The sequence below is a fragment of the Perca flavescens genome, chromosome 8 (assembly GCF_004354835.1).
Source record: "Perca flavescens isolate YP-PL-M2 chromosome 8, PFLA_1.0, whole genome shotgun sequence".
In the NCBI taxonomy this organism is placed as follows: domain Eukaryota; kingdom Metazoa; phylum Chordata; class Actinopteri; order Perciformes; family Percidae; genus Perca; species Perca flavescens.
The window spans coordinates 24085342-24105312 of record NC_041338.1 but is presented as its reverse complement, the minus strand read 5'-3'; the positions used below and the strand labels follow the sequence as shown (position 1 = coordinate 24105312).

At 37.5% G+C, this 19971-nt stretch overlaps 1 protein-coding gene across 6 annotated transcripts in view; it reads right to left on the bottom strand.

Moving 5' to 3' along the window:
- Positions 1-19953, bottom strand: part of chd2 (chromodomain helicase DNA binding protein 2) — a 31774-nt gene extending 11821 nt beyond the window's left edge. For 3 of the 6 annotated variants that reach the window (XM_028586247.1, XM_028586251.1, XM_028586252.1), the window contains exons 1-11: positions 15726-16088; positions 14296-14361; positions 14089-14155; positions 10776-10833; positions 7476-9384; positions 3778-4012; positions 3031-3117; positions 1768-1829; positions 1193-1309; positions 721-900; positions 16-155 (exon numbers count right to left, since the gene is read on the bottom strand). In XM_028586247.1, the coding sequence (XP_028442048.1) occupies positions 16-155; positions 721-900; positions 1193-1309; positions 1768-1829; positions 3031-3117; positions 3778-4012; positions 7476-7621 (967 nt within the window). In that variant the 5' untranslated portion in view covers positions 7622-9384; positions 10776-10833; positions 14089-14155; positions 14296-14361; positions 15726-16088. Of the gene's footprint in view, positions 1-15; positions 156-720; positions 901-1192; positions 1310-1767; positions 1830-3030; positions 3118-3777; positions 4013-7475; positions 9385-10775; positions 10834-14088; positions 14156-14295; positions 14362-15725; positions 16089-19393; positions 19546-19853 lie in introns of those variants that run through there. The other 3 variants (XM_028586248.1, XM_028586249.1, XM_028586250.1) reach the window with 3 other exon arrangements.
- Positions 19954-19971: the final 18 nt, after the last annotated feature.

The following is a 19971-nucleotide window of genomic DNA, read 5'->3' as shown; positions in this document are numbered from 1 at the left end:
GTGAAAATGCTTCACCTCCTTTTTTGCCTGTCCTGGTGTCCATAACCTTCTCAATGGTCTCACTGTCATCATCCTGCTGCTCCTCGCCTGCGTCCCCCGTCATTTCAATCAGGTCATCAGAGTCCGTTTCAAAGTCATGTTGGTCCTCTTTATAACTGTAACACAACAGAACAGGGGATAAGTCTGGATTCCTGAAAACTAGTCTCGCTTTGCCGGACTAGGGTCTGGCTAGTCCACACAGCTTTCTGGGATGGAAGAAAAATGTGCTCTGGTTTATTGGCTTTTCTTTAAACCAATCACAATAGTCATGGGTGGCGCTAAGCACAGAGCCACGGCACCGCTGCAAAATAGCCTCAGGAAGGAACTTGTTTTGGTGGAACGTGTACGTTCAAAAGCTGTTTTAGCAGAAAACTTAGATTGGACAGATAGTCTAGGTAGCTGTCTCGAATTACCCTGCAGATACGAGGAGCAGTTAACCATAGTCCTCATAAATCGACCAGTTTGAAATTCCAACACAAAGAAAGTGGAAAGAAACGGACATCCGGCCGAAAGAGGGACATCCGGCAGAACTTCCGGAGCAATCTGAGAAGTGGAACGTCGTGAATGTAGAAAACTAAACTAAATGCCCTGTCTAATAGCTCAATGCATCAGAACACTTGTACTAACAATATCTTAAAATCTTTGAGACTATAAAACACTTTGTTGGGTTCAGAAATGCACCTTTTGACTTTTGTTGCACCCCTTTTTCGAGTCTGTCTCTTTGGAGTGTCTTCGTCGTCGTCCTCGTCATCATCGTCTTCGTCGTCCTCGTCATCTTCTTCAGCAGTTGAGTCCTGATTTCTAGACTTCCTGCTTTTTTGAGACAGCTGTTTTTTGGCTGTTGATGATTTGGTCTGAGGTCTGTAAAACACAGTTAAGAGAGATTAGGCACCAACATCCTGGATCATTGTCACAGTGATTTTGGTCTCTTTTGGCCAACTGACAAACTGCAGCCACATTTATCTACAATTTGAAATATATGTGTTTTATGATTGGATTACATTTTAGATGTATTTTAGACAACCTTTTAGAACATCAGGCTGAGGCATTCGGGTGTAAAAGGGGGCCTGGGGGAACTGCTCACACAATATGGAATGATTTGGAGATGACGGGTGGGTAGCTGTCTGATGGCCAGGCTTCGCTACACTCTTACCTTCTAGCAGGAAGTCGTCTGGATCTAACTTTTTTCTCTTCCTGCTCACTGTCTGTACTGTTGGAAGCCTCCTCCTCCTCCTCTTCATCATTTGAGTCATCATCTTTCCAGATATTTCTTACAACAAAGAAATGCCACAAGTTCACCCTCAAGGCCAATCACTGCTATAACCAAATTTTAATTTCATGAAATACTGGCCTTAGGGTGTTCACCAAAACACAATTTGATCAGGGACTAGCTGCTGATCTGACCAATCAAATTTGATGAAAATGTAGAACATCACCTGGCTGACTGAAACTAACTAAGCCCATTGGGAACAAACAGATACCCATTTACAAACAAGCTTAAATGATTAGGATCACAATACGAACACAGACTGACAACAAAAACAGATATGGATTTTGCAAAACTACTGTATGGATCGAGTGTTGAATAACAAAAAGCTTGCTAACAAAAGAGTTCCAAATGAGTGTCTCAAGATGGCAGAATTAAAAGAATATGGTGCTGTCCTATCAAACAAATGATATAATAATAAAATAATATTAAAACAAATCCCCAAAGATGATCACACTTACTCTTTCTTCTTAGCTCGGGATGTTTTTCTTTTGGGACTTTCACTCTCAGAGTCACTGCTACCCTGTAAATACAGTCAGCACAGCAGATAAGCATTTCCGTAAGAGCTTCAGTAACAGCACATCTGTAAAATGTCCACTAGGTGGCACAAATGGCTTGTTGATGCCAATAGAAATATTTGTGCAGAGGCAGGTCACAATGTTTATTAATAGAAGTGATCTATCGTTTCATTGTCTGTGTTACAGTTTCTTACGATTGTTTACACACTAAAATAAAAATCTCCACACAATTTGCAAAATTCTACAATGAGCAAAACACCTCCACAGATTTGCACAACATTACACCCTTTTTGCAAAACATTACACACAGTGATTTGCAAAACTCTACACACATTTTCACACCTTAGACACATAAGGATTGTGAGGTTACTTCCTTGTCATTACAAAGCCCCGGATTGCCAATGACCACACCAATGAACGAATTGGATAAACACATCCAGCAGGTGTGGAAGAACACGTGCTAATTTGAAAACACAGCACTCAGGTGTGCTTTATGGCCTGATCCAGCCAGATGGAGAGATGATGAATAGTTACAGTATTCTTGTTGCTTTTACAGTAGTTTTTCTTCAGAGTCAAAGTGTATGTACTTCATGCAGTAATTTTTATTTGTCTACAGATTTTATTTGTGTCATTGATTTCATTGTTGGTTGATTACTGTAACTGATTATGGTAAGAAATACTGTAAGTATTGAAATAAATACTCATTCAGTCTGCAGCATCAGTGTTGTGCAGTGCTTGGTAAGTTTATAGTAGGCCTATTTGTGTACATTCTCCCTATATCTCAAACTAATCATGAAGAATGTTTTGGGTTTGTAACTATTTTTTTTGTCATCTAAATTATCCCTTATTAGCCCAATGTCTGGCAAAAAATCTAGCACATGCTATTTCCTAAAATTAGTTTTCTTTACAAATGTGTTTTTTATTTATCACAGCAGTGTGAAACTGGCTGCAATAGTGTCTGATCATTGAGGACTGTGTTGGTTAAATTAAAACTAATAGCATTTTCACAAATATGTGTATATGTTTTGACTGAAGTGTGTATATTTTGACTGAAGTGTGTCATTTTGCAAACAATCTAGGAATTATGCAAATTCAGTGTGGCGTTTGGATAATTGTGATTATATTTTAAAAAAAAGAACCCGGTTTTCAAAATTGCGTGTAAACAATTGAAAAAAAACTGTAAAGCTTTTGTTCACATCTGCTTACCCCAGCTCCAATGTTTAAACGAGCCGGCTCCTGTCTACTGCGATTTGACCTCCTGACCCCATACACATCTGGATGTTCGTCCCACATCTGTAAACAGAGACCGACTGCTATCAGAGAGCCGCTGACTTTCTCTATCACAATACAAATATAATATGTCCCAATTCCATTCTGCATTCTATTTTGTAAGTATATACTACCAGGCTGCAAATAATGATATTGTTTTCAGTATCTTATTCATTATATGCAACGTGTGTGCTGATGAAGGTCAATCAAAACTGCATGCGTTTTGATTAAAATGTAAAAAATAATTCTGTAGCTATTACCACCACCTGCTACCTAATAGCTGAGTAGTATTTCATCTCCCTTTGTGCACTGCATTGTGGGACAATAGTGTTCATCAACAGCACATTTAAAAGTCAAGCATTTTTTGTAGAATGTATACTTACTATTTTGAGTATACTTTTTGTCACCTTTTTATTGTGGACACTACATACTCAAAACCTGCTTAGGATGTAGTATGGAACTGGGACACTAGTGTACCATGGACACAAAGACAATATGGCTAAAGTAAAACTTAGCCTGCAACTACTGTCCTGCACGTCAAACCTTCATAATCGCATTAAGAGCCTGATTACACAAAAATAGTTAACTTAGTCTCCACTAATAGAGGACAGGAACCTTAATCTGCTTTTAAAACAGTAAGTTGCCACAGAAGACTTAGGACCTATAGAGTTCAGTGACGTTTACCTTCTTCACATCAGCCAGACGCTCCTTCTTTTTAACTGGTTTGTCTTTCACTTCGGCTGTGGTTTGCTGTGATTTGGACCCTGCAGAGCCACTCTCCGACTCTGAGTGACTCTCTGACTCTGAGGAGCTGTTTGACTCAGAATTGTGGGATCTCCTCTGCTCACTGCCATGCTCGCTCTCTGACTGACTCCCAGACTCTGACGCAGATCTGTTGGATTCCTCTGAGGCTGAATTGCTACAGAAACAAGAACATGTTCATTCTTTCGATTCCGCAGTGAAAATGTTGATATACATTGTTGATGTACATAATTTTGTACACCCAACAACACAACATGACAAAACGTGAGTGGAGTTGTGGAAACTTAAAAATGTCTTGAAATTCAAACTCAAAGTGCACACTCTCACTACGACATGGAGAAACTACAAGAGTTTGATGGCATGAGTAAATTGGGACTGTCAGCCAATAGGAAACAGAAACCTAATTACATCATGCAGCATGTTCCTAAGTCAGTCTTATAATAACTCATAACTCATTCCCTCTAAGGCACACAAATCCTCTTAGTCATTTAGAAAATTGTAAGACGTGCTTTCATCACTAAAACTTGTTACTAATCTTTCCTCTCTGCCTTAATTACTTGTGACATAGACGCATAGCAGTAAAATAATCAAGTGGAACAAAAAAGTATGAACACAGTGAACAATAACTAGCCCAATTCATATTCTCAATAAACTTGATTTAACCATTTTAGCTTTTGACTCCTTAAATTGAAGCAATGTCTACCTGTGACCTCACATCACAGGTTATGGCTTTAGTTGGCAATATGTTGTGAGCAATTTAGCAAAATTGTGATTTTTGTTCTTCCCAGATAGTTCCATTTGAAGGATTGTAAAGGCCTGAAGAGATAAAGTTATTCAGTGTTTGAAAAGAAAAAATGACAACATCAGAGAAATTGTATGTAAAAGAAGTTTCTTTAAAAAATAAAATCTGAACAAATGACTCCTTAAATTTATCTTGGGTCACCTTTAGAGGTCGAAACCCCCTAGCTGATAACCACTGTCACATGTAATTTATTCAGGAAAAGAAAAACCGCAAACAAGGAGCATTAAATGATTTTGGGACCTTTGAAACCAAGATGATATGCTACATGTCACAGGGGCATATCCTAATGCAACTAAGTTACATTTTGATACAAAAGTATCTTTTTTGTTGTTGCACTATTTCAATAGACCTTAGCTGATATTTGGAGATGACAATACATTAATATGATGGCGACCTCTCCTATCTGGGTTTCCCTGCCTGCAGTACCTCGTCTGGGCACGTGGGGGCGCTGCACTCACTGAGAATAAATCTGTAGGAATCATTGCCCTACATGGATCGCTTTGGAAAGACATACCTTTGTGTCTTAAAAGTTTAAAATTAGTATACAGCCTTAAATCGTAATTTCATATATTGGGTTGGTGTTTTGATAAAACAAAGGATTTATATTTGCCTTACTCTTTAAAGAATGGCCACATCTGTATTCTGACATTTATAAAACTATGGGAATAATACTGAAGAGGAACATGAAGTAAATTGTTGGAACTAAATGATTACAATCTAACTAGTGTTAATGTAAATAGGATTACATTTCACAGCCTGCAACACGAGCAGGTCAGGCAGCCGCCCGAGCAGCCTCAATGACCAAACTCGGAAGCGCATGGCTCCTTCCGCTTTAAGTAAGGTCAAAAGTGGGCGGGACAAGGACATAATCTCGAATTATTGGCTGGCGTGTTGCTAGGTGGAGATCTAGCCTATAATAGAGCAGCGTGCAGGCCTTCCAATTCATGAACTCTTCCTGTTCCTCCTCCATGTAGTTCTGAGCTCGGTTTTAATAGATAAGTGAGCAAGCTGGGCACACAAAGCAAGGGCCATTTTGTGACTCAGGAAAGCATTTATATAGTACTTGAGTAAGATATAATTTTACATTAAGTCACCAGATTTCCTGCTGCTCTTTCTGCTGCTGTGCATGCCCACAGTGCTCATCTATCAGTATGAAAAAGTTAGGCTGTCATCAGTAGCAGAAGACATATTTCACACACAGCTGAAAATACTAAAATGGCTGCCACAAGATCACACAGAGAAACTACAATTGTGATGTAACCTGCTGCAGTGTACAGTCAGTAAAAGGCTGTGAGGGTGATTACCTGCATTTAGTATCCAAACTTCTGTGTCTTTATCTAAAAACACAACAGTCTATTGTGATCAGGCTGCACATTTTTTGTAAAACATGGCAGCAATAACACTAAAAACTTACGTTGGGCCCATAGCATTATAAATACAAACATCTTTTAAAAAAATGGCTAGTCACTTGTGCGGTTTCTGAATTCTGCATTGTTCTGACACCATGCAAATGCACCTGATATTAGTTTTAAAAACCATCTTTATTGATGAAAATAGTGTTTCCACTTGTTTTTATATTTGAAGATTCAGATACCTGAGGATGATAGATACACACTTTGCAAATATTTACTATCTTTCTAAAAAAGAACAGCAGACAATATTGTAAAAGAAATAATGTTTAAGTGTCAACCCTTCTGGCTGTAGGCCTTTAAATATAATCTACCTGACAAGTAATACAGATAAAGCCAGATTTAAAAAAAAACATTCACAAGCAAACATGTTCAAGACAGATGCTTCAACTAACACCATCAATATCCATTAGGTTAATAATACAAAAAGTGCCTTCCAAACTTATGATACTTAAAAATGACAGTGGATGTATAGGAAAGAGGCCACCAATGGATAAAATATGTTGCTTGACAAGTGAAAGCAATCATTCAATAATTCTAATAATAATAAACAATCATTGTGTGTAAAGACAAACATGCCAAATTGAAACCGTCACATTGCAAAAAAGCCCACAAAACAAAAGTAAAAACGGCATTCACCTGAAATCAAAGAGTTAGAGGTTAAAAGGGTATGTTACGTAAGGATGTCAACACAGACATAGCGTCATAAAACAAGTAGTAGTTTTGAGTTTAGCTATTCATCTAAAGCAAACAAGATTATGTACAAGGCATTAAAATATCTGGGATGAAGGACTTGAATAAGCAAACTTGGATTTCCTAAAACTTCATAACTTGGTCAAAACTTTAAATACAGGTCCAGATAAAAGCTTACAGATTGATATAAACATTTATATTGAAACCACATGCAATCTGATTTAAGGTCAAAGAACTAATGACAAAAGTATGTTATAAGAAATCTAAAAGACTGGATGGCCATAAGCAACACCAAAGCAATACAATGTTTCTGAAATAAATAAAAACCAAGCAACAACGTTGATAAAATGGTGCAATGCAGTACCAACTAACGTTAGTTAGACAAGGTCATTACATTATAGCGATAGAACATGAAACATTTGTGACAAATTAGCAACATAATACAGGACAAATGAGTTTTGTTGTGGTCTTAACACATACATCTTGAGGGCAATGATGTCTGAACACAGGCCTGAAACCTCAGTTTTGAGTGAAAGAAATGGTAGGAAAATCAGGGTGTGGCTATTAAACAATAGCAAGGTCATTCATGACAGTGGTGCACTTCTTCAAAACCACGTCGCAAATGTATACACAGGTGATCAACCATGCTTGACAAGGTAAACAATCACACCAGATATGGAAAAGGTACAAAAAAAAAATAAGTATAACGATCATACCTTGATGCGTTGCTTTGAGTCGATCCTTCATCCTCTTGTTTTTTAGTTTTATTCTTCATCATGATAGTATCCTGAAAATCTGTAATAGGATGGTCTTTTGTCCTGGTATTTACGGTCAAAAAGTTAGAGGAAGCGTGAACTATCATACAAGTCCCACAAGATTGCCTTTGCTCAGGTGGCAGTTAAAATCCAGGAGGTGCGACACGAGTTAAGAAAAAAGGCATTAAATCGAAGGATTTGAGTATCATTATTTACATCGCTGATTTAAAATATAGCTAAGGAAAATGACAGGTGCTGCTACAATACGTTAAATATCCAACGTATGTCGTTATAGTCCACGGATCAAGCCGCATGCAATTAATTCCAACTGCGTCATCGCATGAAGGGTTAGAAAAATAAGATTTAAGGATGAGAAAATTAGTAAATGATGCACTACACAATGTAAACAGACCAATTCAATGTGAAGAAATGTGGTAACCTACAAAAGAACTATTAGATTCATGTTCGATCTATCACAGGCTTCTATCCGAGTCGAATACAAATAAACTGTAAAAATAATAACGTGACACTAAATTACAAAAAAAGAGCCTTGTTTCAAAAACATTATAGGCCTTTAAAGTCTTCATCTGCTGTCAGACTCTGAGCGACAGAGGAGAGCACAGCACACTAAAAATGGAGGCGCGCCATGGCTGCCAGAGACCAGTATGGAAAACAACGACAAGCACTCCCTCAGCACAGACGGCTCGTACAACTCGAAAAATCAGCCCAAAAACCTCGCAAAACGCCTATTTTCTTATTAAAACACCTATCGTACGATCACAGAACTTACATTTTAATCAAAATCAAGCGGTCGCGGTCGAAAAACGGACAAGAGAAACGGTCTGACGAAAGCCCATGGAACCCTTCCCAAGGCTCAGCCGCCATCTAGAGCTCCTTCCTAGCTCTGAAAGCTTTGCCTTTGATTGACGTTATTTCCATTTACCCCACACTCAGGTGATGTTTAAGTCCCACCCCTTTTATTAGGTTTAAAATTTGCTTTTATATAAACTTACATTTATTTTAAGCCCCAGACTTGAAGTTGAGACCTTTACTCCCCACTTCAAAAAAGGTAAGAATACCGAGAGGCTTTATAAAAGTATATTTGTTCTGTTGCACCAATTGCATCACTTCCTGCTCAGACAGGAAGAAGGACAGCCAGGAGCCATTTTAGAAAGTCTTTGGAAACCATTTTTGTTAAGACCAAAATCTTAACTACTTGCAATGTACCTTACAAAAATTTGTCTGTTCAACAGTTGTAATTCATTAATGTATTACCCCTTTTCCTTTATCTCACCAATCCAGCGATAATATTCTTTGTAGAACACCCGAAAAAGAGAGCATTACATCAGGAGATTCATCAACCCAGTACGAAGTTTACCGTAAACTATGCTAGCTTATAAATGATGTGGTCAAACCTTGACGTGTAGTGAAACAAAGTCAGTGCTAACCAAATTAATTTGTTGTACGGATTAGCTTAACTATTTAAAACCAACAGCCGAGCTAATGGACTTCAACATTATCAAAATAATACGCCAAATATCCTCTTGTAATTTTCTGGAAATTAGCTAAAGAAACAAAGCCAGGAAAAAAAAATACGATATACACTTTATTTAAAAAACAACATTTGAATATCAAATGTACAAAGGCTGGTTTTTGTTTCCAAAAACAGTGTACTTTTTCAAGTCTGCTGTAAAGCCAGCAACGGTGTTCCAGCGTCCACATTGTCGTAAAAAACAAAAATCCATCGTCAAAGTACAGTCAGAAAAAAAAAGTTTCATCTTGTCAAAATGTGGCTAACTGCCAAACCACTTTGCCATCTTCACGTTAAACAACGCTGTCTCCACTTCAGCAATATCCAGTTGAATGGCGTCTTGATAGGATAAAAAAAAGAAGGAAAAGTTGTAAGCCCATAGTGCAACTGAAATGAGTAATGATTCACTGTCCAGCAGTTAAAGAAGGCATGCTAAACGAGACTAAAATTAAGATAGTTTAGTAACATACATGAATGACTAGCTTTCAGTTGCGTTAGCTAGCATTGCGGAAGTGCGGGCTATTCTAAAATATGAGTTTGTGCAAGTACACAGTTACTTTTAATTTTTTAAACAAAATTGCTATTGTCATTGTAATTAAAAGTCATATCGAAAGAATGCTAACTACGGGGGGGGGGGGTGTTCGTAATTAATCGACTTAACTGTTCCAAGGATCAAAGCTGTTGAAATACTACAGCCAAATTCCAATAAGACATTCAATACAACATTGTTTGCATTACATGAAAAGATTTTGGCAGAATCTCACACAAGAATTCTTGGTACTAAGTTATACAGTATGAAGTGCAACAAGCTATACTGTAAATTGTTCTTAGGCTCTGAATTGATATATTGTTTGGTAGATTTGAAGTAATCAGCATAATGAAGTCTGAGTTAAGTAAATGCTACAATTATTTGCAAATACATTTATCAACTGACCACCAGGGTATGATGATTTTTGAGTTAGCCTGTTTCACAACATGTTTTGCGTGAAGTTAACAGTGATGTTCAAACAAATTACGATCAACAAAACACTGGCATGTGAGCGAACAATGTAGTATGCAAATTAAGATCCATTGCCTAAATTGACAAAATGTTTACCCAAGTCATCAAAGCCAATACACGATCAACCAACAGATGGACAACATAAGAGCATCCAATAATTATTAAAACAACCCTTTAAAACAATCAGTTTTCAGATATCTAAAAATAATGTCCCTAGTAGCCGAGTCAGAAGTGTTGAAATATGACAGTAAAAAAGTTGTGACATTGTATCGGCCATGTTTTATCAAGTTTTCAACTTTAGGCGATAAACCAATACAGATTTAAGCAAAAGCTGAGAATATACAAACTCTGGAGAAATGGGTTAGCATCGCAGCCAATGTCCACATAAAGCCATAGTAAAAAATAGCTTATAATATTAAATCAATAAGAGTAGCCACCTTTATGAAAATTGTTACACATGTATTACGATAAAGTTACATTTACAAATGCAACCCTTGTTTACCTGCTAACACCTAGGTATTTTGCTAGCCTTTATAACTAAAAGTGAATGGCAGCAATACCTTCCAGATAAATGTAGGGTATGCTTTAAATAGGAGTGGGATATCCTCAACCGATCTTAATAAGATATAGGTAACATATAATCCCTAGAAAGTCAAATTTTCCATTGATTATATTAATAAGCTCAGTAAGCCATGTGAATAAATACTCATGTCAAACATGGAAAACTTACAGAGCTGTCTTCTTTTTCTTCAAAATTCAAAAATCTTCACACCGGTCTCATTCCTCCGCTGTGGAAAAGATGACAAACAATGAATGATACATGATATTTGTATACCCATATCAACATCACATTCACACAGAAATAGTAAATAAGTGTACCTGGCATTTGGATCTTCTGATTTTAAACATTAATTGTAATTGACTATAGAAGGGACTGTCAAACGGCATTTTCCAGCATACAATCATTTGACTTTGAAGAAAATACATAATTCTCATCAACCTTAACTGTAACAACAACTATTGGTTAATAGCTGATGTTCTATACAAAAAGCGTTTGTGCTGGAATTTCATTTCCAGTCAAGCTACGGTTTCTGGTTTTTAATAACCGAAAAAGCTATGCCTGTAGTACATAATCAGTAAAGCACCCTGTATTGTCAACTAAGGCTTGTGCAGACGTGAACCAAACACGTCACTGAGTCTGTTGACAGTTCTTGTCCTGTGTGGTGCATTTATGTGTTCCTGGGAAACTCATGTATCTCAGAGTTGTCAATTGACTGCAACATTTTTTAATTTTAAAATCTACTAAAGTCATTGACTCAAATTAAGCAATTCATATTGCTAACTGTATGGTTTTGATTTGATGTTCTTTAGGCTTTTTGTCATAAAGGACTCCTGACAGTTTATACAGCTATTTGTTACACTTGGGGAAAAATAAAAAAATAAAAACATTTGAATGGACAGCCAAAAAAAATTGCTTTTCTAGGCTCAGAGCGGCTTGCTGTCATTATTTAGTTAAGCAATGTCCATGGAAAATATTTAATAAATTATGATTATTGTTTCAGAGATTCCTTATCAATGCATCCCTTATCACAATAAATTGTTGTTGTTTTATGTTGCAAGTTAAGACTTTTCTTTCGGTTTTCCTAACAGTCACATACAAAAGTTTCTGCAATGCCATTCTTTTGGCAAAATAAATATCACAGCCTCTAATAATGGCAGCATTAGGCTGAAATTTTGGAGTTGTCAAAGATTTTTTTTTCCTTCAGGTGTCAAACCAAAAATACTGGCATGAGGAAATGATGAACAACGCATATCAAATGCACATCATGGCTAGGGCTGCACGATAATGGCCAAAATAATAACGATTATTGTGATTAATATTGAGATCACTTTTACTTATTACGATTAATTAACTTTAAGGACCCATATATTTGACCAAATTGAATGCAACTGCATTTGTTATTTCAGTCTGTCTTATGTAGCAGGATGGATATGGTGACCCACTGTACAGCGACGCTAGCCTAGAAATCTAGACGCACCCTAGCGGCAGAAAATTTATTTTGCAGCCTGGGGGGTCTAGGCACTCTCCGTTGGCTTGTGAGCTGGAAAAACCAAATTCTGGTCAGGCCAATCACATCGTGTATAGAGTCAATGGGCGGGCTTATGGCTGCTGCAGCCATACAGTCTAGCTTTGCTACCTTCTTCGTTGCTCTGCCTGGTTGTAGCGCTATCCTATTACGTGCAGAGGGAATTTGGAAGACAACAGTTTATCCCGCCCCTCGGATTGAGCCCTGTCAATGGTGAGTTCCCAGACCCAACATCTTGAATGGGTCTGGCTTGTCAGGCTACAGCGACGCTGATATTGAGGTCTGAATTAACGTTGGACAAGGATCACGATTCAGTGAGGCAACATTAGCAAGGCTATTCTTCTTGGCCTTCATGCATTTATCGTACTGGAGTTTGTAGTGTTTTGCAGTCATTCAAGAAAAATGTTCACAGGCAGCCACTACAGGGTGCATGCACAGCGGCATGACAGCTCACCAAAAGTGATGCCAGAACATCTTTATCACCCCCTGATGGCTGACGGGTAGTTTAGGAAGTACTTTGTTTTTATATTTAGCAGCATTTTCTTGAACATTGAAGTTCATTTAATGTTGATTATTAGATTCATTGTGCAACCCTACTAGGAGCCAGTTAGTGTTTTAAATGTCTGTTTTAAATATGACCGAGTGCAATGTGATGAACACAGGTTTTTTTTATTACATGGGACATGTTTAGACAAAAATGAATAATGATTTTAAATGCTTCACGGGGGTTAGTGAGCTAGTCGGAAGACAGTTATGAACATATTACAAACCTGAATGTTATTTTTAAACATTAATATACAAGTAATACAAAATATTTTTTAAATAATTGACCTTTTATTAAAATCCAATACATAAAGGAATCAGTCTTTGAATGTTTATTTGTTAACTCTAAAAACGACTTCAACACTTTGAATATTCAAAAAAGCTTGCGAAAGAGGCTAACATCGAAGACAACTTCTGTGCACATCCTATGATTTTAATTAGGTGTCAGCAGTATGCTTAACGGTCTATTTAACTATTTTAAGTTAAAGTACTCAACAATTTGAGCTGAATTTACATACTATTTAAAAAAAACCATGAAATGTCTCTCCTAGGCTACGTTCACACCGCAAGTCTTAATGCCTGATTCTGATTTTTTGCTCAGATCCGATTTTTTGTTTGGCTGTTCACATTACCTTTTAAAATATGGCCTATATCAGATTCCAGTGTGAACTGTTTGCGGTTTTGAACTGACCGACATCACCTTTTTACGTGAGCCGATCCCCGCCCTAGCGATGCGACGCGTGGTTGGGTAACAATGAGGACAGTCCGCCCCGGTTAACAGCCGCACTGGAAGCAGGGGGCCCCGCCCCTCCCCGCGGGGAGAGTGGGCGCAGCAAGGGTTTTTGAGGTAAAAGTCACATCAAATCCGCCTTGGCTGTTCACACTGCGGTCGCATTGAAAAAAAAAAAAAAAAAAAAAAATCACGATCTGGGCTAGATTTTAGTGTTCACACTACTTCTGAAGAAGCCTGACCTGGTCACTTGACCCCAAAAAAAAAAAAAATCGGATTTGGGCCACCTTGGCCTGCAGTCTGAACGTAGCCCTAGAGTCAGGGGTTTGATCACATACGCATTTTTTATTGATCTGTACGTCCTTGCCACATTATACACTAGGGGGCAGAACTGTCCTACCATCAAACAAGACATTCATTCAACAAGTCATTAGGTCACTTTCAGTCAAAATTAACCGCTATAATGCATAGAAACTACATTAAACACAACTTCAAGAGGTATTTGCTAATAATGACATACACGCAGAAGTGAAAGAATACACTGTTCACTCTGCGGTTTATTTGGTCAGTAAAAAAAAAAAAAAAGTCAATTTAATTTGACAAATTTGAAGAGTTCAATGCAGAAGTACTACGCAAGGAATTTTCCGCACACATGTAATCTACTTTAAAAAAGTGATACTTACAAATCTCTGTTGCAGCGCAATCTCCGAAACCTTCAATTTGCGACTCCAGGGTGGCTAAATGTCAACCCTTTAAAATAGAAAAATAAAAGGTTCAGAAAGAAAATGTGACAACAGCACACCCTACTGGCTACATGTATGTGGCAGTAAAGACAATGAAGCTAGTTCGTCTGCAAACACTTACGCCTTGACTGGTTAAAAGAAACATACCATTTAGCTTGGGTCAGATGATCTTGTTTCTTCTTTGACGCAATTCGTATAACATCAAGGGAATTCCTGCAAAATACACAACAAGATTATGATCATTTTTGTTGTCACAATTAACAAAATTGCAATTTACGTTGGCATACAAACTGGAAAAGAATAGGCTATTTGTTTTAAGATTTTTTTAAAGATTTGAGAATGTTTCACAGCTCATTAACATTAAGAAAATCGTCAATAAGTGGTAGCATGTTTAGTAGGGAAAAGGTTTCATCTGTGTGTCTTGGTGGCTCAACATGGAACTAAATGAGCCTTCAACAGTAACATCCTATTCAGAATAGCTTTGAGAAGACATTTTGTTACGTGCAGGGTGGTACTAATCCTTTGGATTTAACAATATTGCTTAAGATATAACTATATTATGAAATATTGTAATCAGTTTTATTATGTGTAGTACTTGCCTTCATGTGTGGACATCCACAACCTTGTCCATACTAATGTGATATTAAGATGAATTTATTTATTTAATTTTAATACAGTATTTTGTTTTCTCAAATTCAATTACTAATAGTGAGGCTTTCTAACAAAATATTTCTTCACATGTCTTGCAGGTGTAATGTAAATGGCAAACTACATTAATGTACATATTTAAGTTAATTCTCCATTCAGTGCCTGAAAGGGTTAAAAGCCAACACCCTATTTTGTATTTCGAAGTCTAAGCTTTTATTACCCATTTTTTGGCAAACAAATAAAGTATAGTTTATGTAGAGTGTCTACAATGGAAGAATTGCAGTCAATATTCATATTTTGAGCACTTTGACAATTGTTACAATTTATTTAAACTATTTTTAATTAATTAGTATTAAGCATCTAACACTTACTTAAATATTGTTAGTAACTACATCTGTACACTATGTGGTAAGATAATGTGAAAAATTATCGATTTTTAAATATTCTTTTGATTTACAATTCGATGAAAAACCTCAAAAAAACTAATATACTGAAAAGAAACAAAAAAATGCTCCAGTTTGTTGTGTTGATGCCAATCATTCTCAATACAACATTTAAAAGACGAAACATCTGCTTATACTTGATGTTTTTGTCGAGTAAATTCATACAAGGGCATTTGCCCTTTCAAGGACAAAGCAAATTTTAAATGCGTAGGACGAAATAACTCCCAACAAGTCGAGGACAAATGTGTTTGTCTAAATATTAACTTAGTTTACACGAAGCAGAGCTACCAAACATGCAAATTCCATCAACTAAAACACAATTAAAGACATTTTACACTTTCTACATCGTTTTCAGTATTCTTCGCTGACAGCACATCATGGCCATTTTTACAACACTGCGTCTTACTGTCGTTGTATCCACCATATTGTCATACACCCGATTCGTATTTTTCAGCTACAAATACAAGATTACTCGTAGGTTCTTACCCATTTCCCAGCCCGTGTCTATCCGCCGTCATTTACCCCTGTCTGTGTCGCATTTTTGGGCGATTTTCGTCGTTTTGGTGGGTCTTTCGGCCGCATCGTTCCGCCCTTCCTCTTCTCCGTTGTCGACGCCTTGCTTCTCTGTTGTGTGTGTTCTCTCTGCCTCCGCCTGAGCTGATATCCTTCAGCGGCTCTGCCCACTTTCCTCTCAACGTAAGCCAAACTCCACTTCCTCTCCAGCCCCATCTAGCTAGCTCTAACCCGCCGAAACTCTTCCTGCCTTAGCCCAAACCTATAGTAATACATTTGAAACGTTTTCTTAAAACACCAAAGGTGGCGTAACAAAACTATTTGAACGTTGTTTTTAGTTATGAAGGAATAGCTACACTTTGTACTCATCAAACCAATTAAATCAAGCTAAATTGGACGTTAATTTACGTCAACATTTATTGTAAACAACTATTTTGTGTGACCTACTGTTATGATTAAAGAAAAACATCTCATTTTTATTTATTTTTTTACCAGTGATACATTTGTCATACTACTGCAAATATGAAGATATGTGAACATATTTGCTAAGGGGTAGAAAAACACATTTTCTCTTGGTACTGGTCCAGTTTGCCCATTTTCAGACTTTGCTCCCATCAGCAATATCGGAACACTAACCTCAAAACACAGATATATTTGATGTGTAGTAACCTGTTTATACAGTCTATGGTAGTAACCTCTGTGTCTTGCTTCAGAAACACAAGCCTTGTTTAAAGCTTGGAGAAAATAGTATGTTTTATGTGCAGAGCTGTCAATACATGATCAATAACATGCTTTAGCCTACAACATACAGTAGTTCAGACATCAGGCTCAGTTCCTGATAGTGATAGTATGATTGTCACCATTTCACCATGCACAGGATGGATTTTTTTGTTTTTAAGCTTTGTATATTACATACATATACCAACAATTCTTCTGAAAGAAGAAAGACTGGAAAGCTGCTTTATCAAGGCTCCTCTAAATAAGGATACTAATGACTGAACATGAATGCCTGCCCTGCCTGTGACAAAATCAATTAGATTGAACATATTTATTTTAACTGTAAAAAGTTTGAACAAAGTTTAATGGGGACAACCAAATTTAGCTTTTAACTTTGGCTGTTCAGTCAGTGCAGCCTTTCTTGGACAGTCTATGGAGTCTGTGGTATGCACTCCACCCCCATCACTGACCAATGAGATGTTTGACACTACAGCGCATGCTCTCTGCAGTGGAAGATTTCTTTAAAAAGATCCTCAGCCTAGCAACAGTAGTGCCCTGCAAGTGCATTACAAATCTGGATCTTACAAGTGAAGTGAACACAGCCTTGACTGACTGGTTAGATTGGTTTCAACAGGGAACAGGGAACTGCTTACCAACCAAATCTATTGAGATCCCAAAATGACCTATGTAGTGTCTTTTATCTTTATATTTGTAAGTCACCTGAATGTTCTAAAATTGTGCTTTTTAATTGGCCCTGTTGTTACAACACAAAGCTTATTGAATAATAACCCTCTCTTAAACCAATTTGGTTTCATGTAAGGCAGGCTGTTACTACTACTGTGGAGACAGGTAAAAGGTGGGAATAAAAGAAAAAAAAGGAAAGCTAAATAAATGACTGTTTAACTGATCTGGATAGTTCAGGTTTTTTTCCCGCTGTATTTGATACAATGTTATTTTAGGACACTAAACAAATGTGTCATTAATGTACATACAGGTTGCCATTTAATATAGGCTAGTAGAGACTTCAGTTAGTAGTCAGCAGGGAAAGGTATTATTATATAGGCCCTTTATATTTACCATTGATACCACTTACAATGGCACATGGGCACACTCTGGTAACTAACTAACCTACAGCAAAGATCAGCATTTAACATGAAACACTTCCTTGTCAGAATGGGAAGGCAGAAATGCAGCAATTTGTTTTTTTGCAACACTGTTGCAGAAGCTGTGCCCTAGCAGACTTAAAGCACCAACAACAGGCAGGATTACATTCATGAGTGTTGTATTTCAGGTAAAAGAATTACACCAAACGTCATGTTACATTGCAAATAACCTGTAACCATTGACATAAGAACAGGATGTGTTCCATTGTTTGCTTGTCAATTAGCAAAACAAATGATTCTGTATAGGTAGCCTACCGGTGTTGTCATGTTTAACAAACAGCAAAGATTAATGGTAAGGTATCGAGGGAGTTTCCAGGGACAAGATTAGTTTAGTATAAGTTTGAAAATCAACGTGACTAAAGTTCATGACTGTATAGACTAAAAACTTATTTTTTTCAAGTATGTGCTTAATAGCAGCTAAACTGAAAGTGAAGCATGAAAAAAAACGAAACTGTGGTATAAGCCAAGTTTCAAACCATGTAGTCTCGCTTTGCCAGACCCTCCTCTACAAACAATGTAACCTGATCACTCTGGTCACATAAGAGCTGCTTCTCTGTGCAAAGTTCAGGCCGTCCTCTCAGAATGTGACAACCCCCTTTAGCTTAGGATTTGTATCTTCCCTTGTGGGGAAGAAGAAAGAATCTCCTCAATAAGTAATACAACTCCATGCAAAAATAGCTAATGCACAGGCACTTTATGGTTTTGTGTGCATGTTTGTGGACAGTATTCCTCACTTCGTCTCCTGCTCCAGATCGGCCTACTCAAACCATTGACATATATAAACCAGTCAGTGCTGAATATGACCTGGGTATTGAAGGAAAATGCAAGCTGCCGTTGTTATTTTGTGCTGCCATCTGGTGGGCTTTGATCAAATAGCTCTCATACAGTAGTTGGTGTACAGAAACTGACATGACATCAAAACAGACAAAACTAAACAGGATGTCTTATGTCTGTTTTCAGATAAATGAAGTCCCCTACCCACTAGCCATCAGAGGGATTCTGTGTAGTAGTAAATTAAGTGTTGGTCTACCTTTTCAATAGTAGCATAATTGTGACTTTGTTTGTCTGAGTGAGACAAAGACAAAGATTGAATTTGTGTTTGCATTATGCCTATAGATTTGCTGAATGATTAATCCACGTGACTCATCAATTGACTGCTTATCACTTGTCTTGTGACCCGGGAGTCTGCTGCCCTTGGAAATTTTGTTTGGCCCACGGGTGAACGGAGAAATGCTGCGTTCATATGCTGTCGGAAAGTTGCGACTTACCAGTCAACCCCAAATGTGCAGCGATGTAGTAAGAGATGACGGACCTGCGACTCCCAAGTCTTTAGGATCGGATCTTCCAAGGCTCACGGTGTAAAAAAAAAAAAAAAAAAAAAAGGTAATGTATTTTGAAAGTAGCCTATGTAGAATAAATAATTAGCACTATATTTAATGTTTTGTCATGGGCATCCAATAACCTGCAAAACTGTTGGCTGGTGTCTCTTCAGCAAAAGGAACAATGCAGCGATATGCAAGAGATCCAAATATAAGAATCACTCTAAACAGAACCATGACAGCAAGGTCCTGTGTAGTTTCTCGTTATGTGGGGCCATAAGACCCGATGGAGGGGTTTACATGCTACTATTTCACACAAACACAGACAGGATACGTTCTTTTTTTTAACGGTTATACATTTTACTATTTTTTTGACAATTTGGGTGTCATTAAAGGTTATCCTTTATCTGGACAACTGTTCTCATACACTTTTAACACATACAGCGTTGAGTGATCGTGCTTCTCTGGTTGCCCATCTTTCTGGCGCAGTACGTAGTTCCCAAAACTTAATTCACTAGACAACAAAAAGTCAAAGTCAGCGTGGTGGTTGGTCTCTGGTGTGTGGCAGTCATCTGAGGTACCAGCACACTTAAACTGCATTTAAAGGGAGAGTATGATTAGACTATGAGCACCAGCTGTGTCAATCATCTCACCTGGCACTGCTCTCATGAGCCAGTTGAGATTATTAATACAAAATATAAATCAACGAATACATTATGATGAATTAGCCTACTAATGATTAAGCTACCTGGCATTAGGCCTATATACTTATGCTTTACCAATTATAATCCACTAATAGCCTATAATAGCCTATATCACGAGTTCTTTTACTTTTGGTACTTTAAGTAGGCTATATTTTGATGCTCATACTTATGTACTTTTACCATCTATGGTAGACTTACAGCATACCTGCCAACACTCCCGTTTTTCCCATTGGTTTTTCCCGGGTTTCTCCCGTTTTTTAGCCCTATCTCCTGGACGCGATATTACGAATCCCACTATGGCCACGCCAAGACCCGC